The sequence below is a fragment of the Austrofundulus limnaeus genome, unplaced genomic scaffold (genome assembly GCF_001266775.1).
Source record: "Austrofundulus limnaeus strain Quisiro unplaced genomic scaffold, Austrofundulus_limnaeus-1.0 Scaffold1161, whole genome shotgun sequence".
Lineage (NCBI taxonomy): Eukaryota > Metazoa > Chordata > Actinopteri > Cyprinodontiformes > Rivulidae > Austrofundulus > Austrofundulus limnaeus.
The window spans coordinates 55,287-67,943 of NW_013953563.1; the positions used below are offsets into that span (position 1 = coordinate 55,287).

Sequence of the window (12,657 nt, forward strand, 5' to 3'; positions counted from 1 at the left end):
CTCCGATGGAGACATGGAAACGCTGCTGCTTTGCAGCTGCGTTACCCTGCTTCCTCGGGCTTGGACCCCTAATAAAATGCAAGGCAGCAGAAAGAAGAAAAAAATCCTACAATATCTGCCCCTTTTTTAAAAAGAAAAATTAATAAACAAATTAACCCTTAAGTAATAAAAAGAAAACAAAACAAAACAACAATAATCCTCATCGAACAAATTATATGAGTACATATTATTCTTTCTCATATTTTTTCAATAAATCTATTTTAATCATTTTCTTAAACAGAAACATTGATCTGGCATTTTTAACAGCACTTTCCAGTTTATTCCATAATCGTATTCCCTGAATTGACGTACATCGTTCCTTCAAAATAAACTTCAAAAAAGCAGCAACTATTTGAAGATGTTCTTCTCTTAGACTGGATTTTCAATGTTTCTGCAGGAGTTGTTCAAAAACATTAGACTCCATGCAATACACAAAGTACCCGATGAAGCAGTTTTGGGCTCAAGTGAGCAAACAGGCATGGTGACGTTTGGACGAATTACACGGGTGAAACAGTTAACGTCAACTGCAGCTGAACCTAAAGTAAAAAGCTGCGTATTAATTTGAAAACTTCCCATGTTCACAGAGTGAATTAACGAGCCAATGCTCAAAAAGAAGAACACACAAATACTCAGAACAAGCTGTGCAGTACAAAGAGAATGTGTGTGGGTGTTTTCTGTGAAAAATGAACCATCTCTTATTTCTCAGATTGGTGAGTAAGGCCCATCGTGAAGTCACAGGGATTATTTGGAGAGAACTTGTCTCAATATTTGACTAGTTTGGAAGGAAAGTCTGCTGAGACTCTGACCGCATGGACACGTTTATGAGTGCATTTATAAATGCATTAAACGAATAAAATGTCATTAATAAAATCTATTTTCTTAGTGAGTCGGAGCACAACCTGCAGAGATTTACAACCCAGGATATTACAAAATAAATTAAATCTAAGGTCAGCAAATCTGAGGGGAAAGTTTCCTTCAGTTACGTACTCTGTTATATACACAAGAACAGCAAATAATGCTTTTATGAGCCACATAATTGTTGCACTAATAAATCTTCTATAATTAATTGATTTCAAGGGTTGGCAAATCTTCAAAGGGACATTTACGAACTTTGTGCAGTGAGATTTGTGAATTTTATGCATTAATTATGCAAATAAAATAAAATAAACATCAAATCGGTAGAGGTATGTCGACACTGGGAAGATAAATTTAACATAAAGTAAGTAATAAATCTGTAGGATATGTGTTAAAAAGACTAACCTGTGCAAATGGGGTCACTATCATGTCTTCTCCATGCCTACAAAAACAGAGATTTTGTGAAAATCTTATATCAGAGAACAGACTGGATTAGAGGATCTTACATGATGTAAAACAAACAAACAAATGACAGAACATGGGACTTTTTAAGAAAGTTGCAGATTTCTGGGATGAAAACAATGGGTAACGGGAAAGTAGGAGAGGATTATATTAGTTACACAAAAAACCCACAACTCTGGAGGAGATATTAGAACATGTTTTACTGCGGGGCTTAAAAAGCAGTGACGGTAACCCAGAACCTGGAACAATATACAGTTCAGGAGCAGCATTCATGCTCTGGGTACAGTTTGAAAGAGTCACAACATGCAGCTCCAGACTTCAAACCATGCCGCTAGGAAAAGGTAAGTCAGCCTGCTGTCCAGCAAACATTTTGATGCTCGGTGCTTCAACATAAAAACAAAATGCTTCTAATAAAAATGTCCAAAAGTGGCAAACGAAACACGGAGGAGGGAGTTTCATTTCCGTCAAAAGCTTGCCGGGACTTTTGTTCCTCGTGTCACATTCAAGTTGAGGTAACGGGGAAACAGAGGGGTGGACAGCGGCAAGCAGGGGTCTCTGCAGTACATAGGGGGAGTTTCTTGGTGTGTGGGCGGAGTTTTCCTAACAATGAGTGGTGGGGTTCTTCAGTGTAGAAGGAGTTTGTCTTAATTGTTATTGGCGGAGTTGTTCTATATGGGGATGGAGTTGGTCCTTAACATAATGGGCAGAGTTCTAAAATATGGGGGTGGAGTTTGTCCTTAACATAATGGGCAGAGTTCTAAAATATGGGGGTGGAGTTTGTCCTTAACATAATGGYRYGAGTTSTWKYATATGGGGGTGGAGTTMGTCCTTAACATAATGGGCYGAGTTCTAAAATATGGGGGTGGAGTTTGTCCTTAACATAATGGATGGAGTTGTTCGATATGGGGGTGGAGTTTGTCCTTTACATAATGGGCGGAGTTGTTCGATATGTGGGTGGGGTTTGTTCTTAACATAATGAGCAGAGTTCTTTGATATGGGGGTGGAGTTTGTCCTTAACATAATGGATGGAGTTCTTCAGTGTGGATGAAGTTTGTCTAACTACGATTCACAGAGTTGTTGTGTGGGCGGATTTTGTCCACACTGTGATTGGTGGAGTTTTTTTGGTGTGGGGGGAGTTTGTCCTAACCTTGATTGGTGGGATTTGGAATAAAGGCGGAGGTTCTTTGGTGGGAGGAGTTTGGTAAAACTGTGATTAGTCGGTTTGACTTGTCTTAAGGGCAAGTTAAAAGGTGAACCAATTATAATAATAAAATTATTGTAAACATAAAAACATAATTTAGTGTCTTCAAATTTCGTGCAGCTAGCATCTTCATGTCTCGAGTTATGACTAAAATTAATATTAATATTTTAAAATACTGGTGCTTCCTGGCTGTTTTGACTGTGCTACCCCTGGCTTCTTCAAATCCCACCCAAAATAGTCAATCCGACCAATCACATTATTGACAAACTCCTCCTACAAAATTCAAATAGACCAATCATGTCTTTGACAAACCCCTCCCACACACCAAGAAACTCCCATTTAGTGACTGCGGAGACCCCCTTCCCAACAGTGGGGACGACCCAAAGAGACAGACAGAAAAAAACAACAACAACACAGCAGTCTTCACAGTGTCTCACCGAGGTAACCAACTGACTTCCCACTGCTTCAATCCTTCCTCCCTTCAAAACAAAGGAGCGACAGCTATTGGTGGTGGAGGCCCCATTTACACTTTGACTGGCTTCAAACAGACTTCTAGCTGCACAGAGAAACCTTTAGCTGCATAAACAGACAGAAACTGGATGCAGAAACAGCCCATTACTTTGCAACAACTCTGCTGCTTTTCACCGCAAGTTCAATCTTTAGCCGTGCTGCCAAAAGACTATTTAAAGCCAGATATCATACATACTTGCAAACAGGACCCTGATGAAGTTATTAAACTCTCTATTGAAAGTACCCCTTCATTTTAAGCTGCAAAAACAAATAAATAAACAAATCCTCTCAGCTGCAGTTTGTAAAAATCCCTGAGAAATACTCACAGGTCGCTGGCAGTGGACGAGTTGCGAGACATGGTTTTGGGCGACAGGTCGAAGTCTGAGTCAGAGCGGTAGAGGAAAGACTCGCGGCGCTGACTGTGGGGGTAGTTGGCCTGCAGAACCAGACCAGAGCCCGGGCTAGCTTGGGAGTCCAGTGGACTGCGACCCACCGATAGGCCATTCTCCACATCAAAACTGCAGAAACACAAAGAGACAAGAAACGATCAAACTAAGCCTTTTTTCTGTTTTTGTAAATGTTTGTGACAAAAAAACATGGATCGAAACAAGAAGTGTAAAATAAAGGGAAAGCCATATGAATAAAAACTAATGAACACAATCTGACATATTTCATCTCATCTGACAAAATCCCTTTTTTAAAAGAAATCTTAAAAAAGATTATTACGTTATTGGAATAACTGGATGCAGACAGTAAAGAGGGTTTAACCATCCTTGTGGAAATTATTGTGACTAATGTTTATTTCAGCATCAACTCAGACTCAGGTAAAGGATTAAATCCTAAATCTGGTTTCAATACACATGATGGTAAAAAATGAAAACACCCTAAAACTAATATTTATCAGGTTATTTTTAAAGAACAGCGTGTAAACGCTGGTTGTGATCCAAAAATCTAGGTGACTGAATTTTTTTAATCTTTATCTGTTAAACAACAACAACTAAAATTGACCATATAATCATCCAGACAAACACATCAACAAATTTTATGCAAAGTTTATTTTAGTTTCTTGCCGTTTGCATTCTGTTAAATCTGAATTATCCATCCATCCATCCATCCATCCATCCATCCATCCATCCATCCATCCATCCATCCATCCATCCATCCATCCACACTGAAAAAACAAACTTTTGGGTGTGGTAACATTTATTTAATTATTCTTTTAAATTTTACAAAAAAATATCAAAATCTCTAAACTACTAGAATTTACTAAATAAACAATATGCATTACATTATATATCAATATTACTGTACAAAAAAGTAAATGCTAATATTATTTTACCAGTAATATGTAAGTGCTTTTTCTGGACAGCACATAAACATGAATATATTAAGTAACTTCTACTCTTCTGAGCTCAAACTGAGGGCGCATGTGCACACAAAGGCTGCTGCTCCTCATTCCCTTGCTTCACTTTTCAAGGAGAGGACAAGACATGGTCGAAATAAAACAAAAGTTGTCTGGTTTCTTTTGCTTGAAAAAATTTGTTGGTGTGCAATAGTTTGATGGCATAATGTAGGTGATATTTAGTTGTCAGGAAACAGGGAATGCATATCGTAGCATTCTGCTGTGTTTGGCTGTGGATAGGATTCATGTTTGTTGTTGAAAAATCATTTTAGGGAATTGGTTAATATTGTTCTTTCAGCAATTAGTCTGTTGTGTTACTCTAATTTGTGTGTTCATTATTTGTTAACTTGTGTTAAACCATTCAGCAGAAGTAACCATAAGTGAGAGTGGTAGGCCTAGTCATTAATAAGACCTGTGAGTTTCACTTTGTCTGTTTTGTTCATGAAGAAGAATCCAATAAAGGTTGTTCAAAACCACCACCTGGTGTTGAACAACAACATGAGCCACACACCTCTCTCTGTAGCTGTGAGGTGTCATTCTACAATATTGTGCTTGACGCATGTGCACTGTTGTCCTGATGCATCTCAGTAATCCAGGTAAAAAATCAAAAAGAAAAAAAATTGTATAGGTCTTCTGGACGGGTTCTTCTCTAATGAAACGTTTCGTCTCTACTCCAAGAGATCGGGGAAACAAAGCAGCCACTGTTCAAAAGAATGTCCCAACACAGACGAGCTACATCTAATGGCCAGAACTCTGCAYTTTTCACTCATTTACAGGCCAGCGGTCACTCTTTCTGAGATGAGGATGTTCTCATTCTTGATAGAGAGGAACGTTGGTTTGAGAGAGGAGTAAAAGAAGCCATTTTTGTGAAGAAAGACCGTCCATCATTAATCAGAGGTGGAGGCCTCCGTTTTCAGTTGTCCCCCTCCTACAGTGCGGCTATTGCTAGTATCACTCCAACACCTGTTAACAATAGGTGTTAATTAGGTGTCAACGATAGCCATGTGATGTGAGTATCAGTAACATGGAGGCAGTGCTTAAAAGCCTGAATTTTGCCTGAAACTCTCAGACTGAAGAAGTCTCTTGGAGGAGAGACGAAATGTTTCATTAGAGAAGAACCGTCCAGAGGACCTATACAATTTTTTTCGTCATGTGCACTGGTATAAAGAACTTGTAAGATTTACTTGAAAAAATCCTCATAACAACTTGCACTTACTTTTGTTAAGTAAATTTAAATGCTACAAATTCATGTAATATTTACTCATCATTATCTAGTAAATGCTTTTAAGAATATTAAAGATTTGTGAACAAATCAGTTAAATTTTACTTAATTTGATCAAGTATTTGTTACAAGATTTAATTGAGCAAATTAAGTAAAATTTACTTGATTTATTCACAAATCTTTAACTATATTCTTAATAACTTTTACTAGATAATGATGAGTAAATATTAAATGAATTTGTAGCATTTACATTTACTTAACAAACGTTAATGCAAATTGTTAGGAGGATTTTTTCAAGTAAATCTTACAAGTTATTTTTTAGTGTACCTACCTACCTACCTACCTACCTATCCATCCATCCATCCATCCATCCATCCATCCATCCACCCCCCACCATGTCAGTGTTATTTTTGGAGAACACTAGGGTAAAGCTGATCTAACAGTATAGAAAATTTGAACATTTGAGTGTTTAAAAAAACACAACATAAAAATAAGTTACGAAAATCAGGTTCAAAAGCTTCACAATCCTTGTAACAATATATATTTTGAATTACCCTAAATGCAGAAGAAATAAGGAGGAGGATGAAAGAGTTAAATAGGAAAAAGTAGAATCATTACAGAAACCTGCACAGCTCGGCCGAATGTCCACAAACAACCAGCGCTCGCAGCCACGTCTGTTAGCAGGACGGGTCACCTTGTGATTACAGGCTTTTCACAATCAACCCGATGCTTGCGCACAACTCACTCTCAGCTATCTTTAATGACGTCAGCACAGGCATGTTACATCACTTCAGTCACCTTTAACCTTCCCTCCATTCATGCCATCGACCCATCAAGCACACTCAGGTATTTCCAAAAACCGACAGATGGATGAAGTTCTAAAAAACACATTTTATCTGTAGGTTCATAAAAAAGTTTTAAAAAGTTTTTATTGATTCTGTCCAGCATCATCACAACTATGTTTGGCCTCAATAAAATCCTGCTGAATTATTTCCATCAAGATGAGGTCAGACTCTAAACTGCACTCGCCAAACTGTGCCTTGCTCAAGGACACACAGCCTCGATTAATCTGTGCAGCCAGTTATTGATTCCACCGTTGGGTTTTAAACGGTTGCCCTCTTTTAACCTAATTTTCCCACATTTTATTTTAGAAGCGACATGTGACTTTTTTTCCAGCCTCGTGATAAATTATTAGATCGTCAAGTGTTTTTCTCAGGTACATTTCAGTCAATGGTGGCTCCCCTCCTTCCCTCGCTCGTATCAATAGAAAAAAAAKAAACAAACAGAGCAGCAAGGTTGCCTCTCTGTCTATTTTTAGCTCTGCCTCCTGGGCTCTGCCAGTAATAGCTCAGATAAATGAAAGATGGTTATTATGCAACTGATCCTGAATGAAACGGGCCTGGTTCACAGGAGCGCAGACTGAGAGATGCGGAGGAGGAGGAGGAGGAGGAGGAGGAGGAAGGCTGCATCCAGCACTGTGATGTGTCGAGTAACCTGCACCTGATTGGTGCGACAGGATGGAGAGGGGGCAGGGCTACAGCAGCAGGGTTTACCTCAATGATAACACACACACACACACACACACACACACACACACACTGCGCTGTTCAGCCCCGCCAGCTCGGTGTAGTCGGGCGTGACGAGGCTCAGAGGAGCCCAGTGACGTCAGAAGCTATAAATAGATCTGCCTGACAGGAAAGAGGTGAACTGAGAGGCTCGTGGTGGTGCTTACGTAGGCKCCCCCCCCCCACTCTGCCCCCTTCTCCTCTCAGGTTGCAGCTTTTTTTTCTCTCCTCCACATTTTTATTTTCACGAGAGCATCTATTTTTAGCTTCTACAAGGTAACTCCTCATGAGGCAAAGGTCTCTTCCCCCACATCTTTGCACTATATTTATATACACATAATTCATTTTTCTCCTCCATTCAGATGAATATTTGGGTTAGAACCTACAGAACGGGCAGATTTTCTTTTAGAGAATCAGACATTTTAAAAACCACGAGGCTGACATGATTAAAATAACCTTCATCTTGTCAGAAAAACAGGACACCTCAGATGTTTAAATCTCTTTTAGAAGAGTTCACTGACCAAGGCTGAAACAGCTTTCTGCCTTGGTCAGGTGTTGATCATCACACATAAATATTTTTAAGTCAATCAAGCACAAATGAACAACAGAATCATACACCTATTCATAAAATTATTGATTGCAAAAGAGAGCCTTATATATTCAAACATGAAAACAGGACCCTGGATGGGCACTCATGGTCTTTGTGGGCCGCTATGCTGCATGTTTTCCTTGTTTCTTTGCTTCAACACACCTGTTTCAATAACCAAATTATCTTTTCATGTTCTGCAGAAGCCTGCTAATTGGTTCAAATCAGGTGCGTTAGAGCAGAGAAACAAGTAAAACATGCAGGACAGTGGCCCTCGAGGACCAGTAGTGCCCATCCTTGTTCCAAAACCAGGTTGGGTTTATAAATAAATAAAGAGTAGTGGAGGAGCCTTCACATCATTTTTGTTTATAAAAATGGGGTCAGAGTTTCATCGTTTGGTTCAGTTTTCCAGACTTGGTTCTGAGGTTAAAGGCTGCAGGTTAAGTTGCACAAATCAAACTGAGAATCAACAGATATTTTCAGCTGCTGCACAGAACCAGATTTTGTCTGTTTGCCAAAATAGTGAACTGGCTTTAAACAGAGTCACAGCGCCCACTTCTGAGGAATATAAGGCATTGCAGCAATCCTTGATATGTTTTTTTAATGCACCGTGCAAACGTTGTCTAACGCTCTCCTCTTACACTTCACTGCACAAAAATCTAATTTTTTAAATTATTATTCAATATCTGCTAATTTTGTGTTTAAGCTTTTGTTTTGCTTCAATTAAAGCATCAGTGCATTGACACTTTCCTCTGTCACACTTGAATTTACTCCAACAATTTGAACATAAAACACAGACTGGCAGCAGGGTGAGATGGCGTCTTGTACAGTTAGAACATAATCTAAACACTGACCTTGGTCTGTCTCCTGTGTGCTGCATTGTTCTCTGTGTCTCTGACGTACGCCAGCGGTCCCTTTTCTCTCTTTAAGCTCTGTTTTCATAAACTTTCCTCTGTCCGCCACGAGCACAAGCCTTTACACCCACATCCTCACCTCTGCTTTTGTTCCCAGGATGTTTAGTTCACACAAAAAGCAAACAAAAGAACATATACTGCTAAAAAAATAAAGGGAACACTTAAACAACACACGCTAACTCCAAGTAAATCAAACTTTTGTGAAATCAAACTCTCCACTTAGAAAGCAACACTGATTGACAAACAATTTCACATGCTCTCAGCACATTCAACTCTACACAAAACAAAGTACTCAATGCGAATATTTCATAGATTCACATCTAAGATGTGTTATTTGAGTGTTCCCTTTATTTTTTTGAGCAGTGCATATATGTTAAAGTACATTTTAAAGTAAATTAAGTCACGTTAAGCAATGTTTGGATTTGTTTTAATTTGCAGTTATGTAACTTCCCTAATCGGCTCACACATCCTGTGAAACACATCTGGACACCCTGATCTATAAAACATCCATCACACGCTCGGTGATTTTCTGAGGATCAATCAGTTTCAGCACAAAAAGCTAAAGCTTCCAATGGGGTGAAAAAAAAAAACCTCAATCAGTTCCAGTTCTCGCTCAAGCTCGCACGACCGTGAAGCGCTCATGGGAGTCGGGGCCGAAGGATTTCAGACACTTCCAACTGAAGTACGTGAGACTGATTCATGAAAGCAGCATCAGAACCAGATGTTGCTGGATCGGGAGATGACACAGGCGCAGGACTGAAGGTCAGAACGTACACACGCACATACCGTCCGTCCTGTTTTCTTTCCTCGTAGCGTGGGAATTGGCCGAGGGGGSCCCCGCAAACGTCGCACCAGGAAAGGCAAAGAGGCAAGAGGAGGAAAGCGGCGCCGGGAGTGCTTTGTGTTGGAGGTTAGTTCAAACTATAAGTCCTGATGAGGATGGAAAAACATACATGCATGTATGTGTGTGTGCAGCATAAAAACAACAAACCCCCACCTCCCCCCATCCAGCCCTGTGCCAAACAGATCTTTCCTTTCCCTGTCACTCTGCGAGGTTTGCACTTTGTGCTCTTTGTGTATAAATGTCATCATGACTGCACACACAAAGGAGAGGCTGGGCAGCAGGGGAGTTATTTACAAAGACTCTGATCTGAGAGTTATTGGAAGGAAAAATAATGAAACTGTTCCTCTGCAGCGACAAAGTCCGACCAAGTCTCCTGCTCAGGACTCAGTCATAAGGAAACTCATATATAATGTATAATATAACATACAGTATAATGCTCATTTTGTATTAATGAAATAAATCATTAGTTACTGTATAAAAAGACCATTTTGCTGCATTACTGCTTAAAAAAGCAAACGTTAAATGCAAGACCAGAATTTTGGCAACAGAAAAAAAGAGTAAAGATTCATCATCTGTGTTGTAGCCACCAAAGCTTCAAGCTTTTTATTAATTCAATTTCACTTATAAAAGCACTCATTCAAAACAAATCAGGCACTAAGTTGTTTTTTTTTTTATTGAGAGGCTGAAATCAGTCCTGAATCAGACCGAAAACCCTCCAGAACACGTGTCAAACTCAAGGCCTGCGAGCCAAATGCAGCCCGCAGATGACTACTGTCTGGACCGCCAGAAGGCCCGCCACCTCAATAAATAAATAAATAAATAAATAAATAAATAAATAAATAAATAAATAAATAAATGTGAGCTGTGTGTGAAAATACTTTTATATCAATGGTCAACTTTAAATTTATGATTCAATGCAACAAAATAAACATTTAAAAGTGAAGGATAATACTTGTCCTGCTCCTGAGCTTTTGGCTTTGCGCAACTCTGGTCCCCTGAGACATTTAGTTGAACAGTCCTGTACTAATGCCTCAAAATAAGCTGCTTTAAAGCCAGGATCGACCATAAACTACATCTCCKACAACGCATGTTGATTATGCATGGGAATTCCCTGTCGGGAAGTGGGAGAGGTCAGAATTCAAGACTCAACWGTGAGTAAAACTCTCTTACTTTTACTTTTAATAGTATTTCTGTAATATTTATTTCACATTTAGTCAGTTGTACTCGTGGTGTTATGCGGTGTTTATAAGAGAACATGTTAAAACACTGTTTCTATGCAGGAAATACCAGGTAGAGCTCAGTTATGGATTGTTAGTAGTGCTCGGACATAGCAACGAGACGAGGAACACAAAACGTCAAAGTTGATCAGCTGAGTTGGACACCTCTGCTCCAGAACTTTTTACAGCATAGAAACAAATAAATATGTAACGAGCAAGCCAGGTTTTACAAGGAATAATTCATTTAAAAAGAACAAAATGCTCCTTTAACAACATTAAATGTGTTCCTTCTTTTAACTCCATTCAATCTTGATTTAATGAATGTGCAGCAGTGGATGTGATCTTGGATGAAAATACGACCACAGCTGTAACAAATAAGAACTGGTAGATGGYTTTATGCTGTTTAATTACAGACAGTATGTAATTAAAAAAAACCTGTGTAAACTTTCTTTATTTCTGTATTTTTTTTTGGTAAAAATCTAACCACGGGGAAAAAACAAATCTGCTTCACATATAAAACTGCAGGAGTTTTATTGTTTGAAATGTAATAGTTTCTTGTATTTTCCCAAGAAAATATATATATATTTTATGTAATTCCACCAAAATGACAGATACAAAATTTTAAAGAGGACTGACTTTTTCCAATTTATCAAATCTTATTTCACATTTGTTTAAAGTTTGTTCAAATACAGTCACGTTTTAGTTAAATAAAAAAACAATCTTCTCATACATAACCAACGACACAGGAGGGCTAAAGTTAATATAGGGAGTCTCAGCATAAAAAGTACCTGAAAATGAGCTACTAGCTAACTAGGTTCTTTATAAGCTCTGTTGCACCGATTAAAGAATAATTGTATTTCTAACATAATACTGCATTAAAAGTGCAGCATTTACTTTACATCATGATGCAACATAAATCAACAGGACAACTCCGACTCAGGAGATCCTCCATAAAACCAAACACTCCTCTCTTACAGACGAGTGCTCTGCAAACCTTCACAAAGAGCCTCTTGCTCCTTCTAATAACCCGACCGTCCGCTGTCCAAACACAGCAAACATCTGATCGCCGAGCAGCTCGTGTCTCTAAATATAGAAAACTGGAGGAGAGGGTTGCAGCTGGTGTATTTATTCTTTTCTCTGACCTAAAGGCCTAACTCGTGTCTTCAGAAACAGCAGACCTCAGTTTTGCTGGTGGGGTTTAAATGTTGGTTTTATACGCTAAAAATGTATTTTTTAAAAGTTCAAAAATATCCTCCTTTGATTTGTTTTTTACCAGAAACTTATTAACTTAAATTAAAGAATTATTTTATTTTACTAAACACCAGGAAAAAGTTCAAAATTTCCACTTATATACAAGTTACTTAAAATCAGAGGTGTATAGTAACAAAGTACACTTATTTTGTTACAGTACTGTAATTTTACAAAGTATTTTTTAAATCATAACTTCTACTTTTACTTTTTTACATTCATAAAACATAAATATATTRACCCCTTCACTTTAAAATTCAACACATCATTACACTCAAATTTAAATACTGTATGATCAGAACTCATTAAACAAAGTTGTTTATGCACTTAAAAAAATAAAGAGATCAATTTACTTAACTAAGTTATGTTAAGTGGTTATTCCTCAATTTATACATTTTCTTTCAAAGAAAAGGTGTAAATTGCTTTAATTTTACTGGACTCAGTGGATCCAGTTGATTGCCGGATAAGTAAATTCAAGGCTTCACTAACGTTCACACTGCAGGTCTTCATGCTCAATTGTGATTTTTTGAAAAAATCAGATCTTTTTGTGTTGAACGTTCACATTACATTTTAAATGTGACCTGCATCAGAC

General features: G+C 38.2%; 1 protein-coding gene across 3 annotated transcripts in view; it reads right to left on the bottom strand.

Moving 5' to 3' along the window:
- LOC106534391 (cAMP-specific 3',5'-cyclic phosphodiesterase 4D) overlaps nt 1–12,657 on the bottom strand; it is a 36,857-nt gene that overhangs the window by 21,847 nt on the left and 2,353 nt on the right. Inside the window, exons 1-4 of one of the 3 annotated variants that reach the window (XM_014031018.1) lie at nt 8,697–8,737; nt 3,394–3,585; nt 2,995–3,036; nt 1,300–1,336 (exon numbers count right to left, since the gene is read on the bottom strand). In XM_014031018.1, coding sequence (XP_013886472.1) covers nt 1,300–1,336; nt 2,995–3,036; nt 3,394–3,585; nt 8,697–8,722 — 297 coding nt within the window. In that variant the 5' untranslated portion in view covers nt 8,723–8,737. Of the gene's footprint in view, nt 1–1,299; nt 1,337–2,994; nt 3,037–3,393; nt 3,586–8,696; nt 8,738–12,657 lie in introns of those variants that run through there. The other 2 variants (XM_014031016.1, XM_014031017.1) reach the window with 2 other exon arrangements.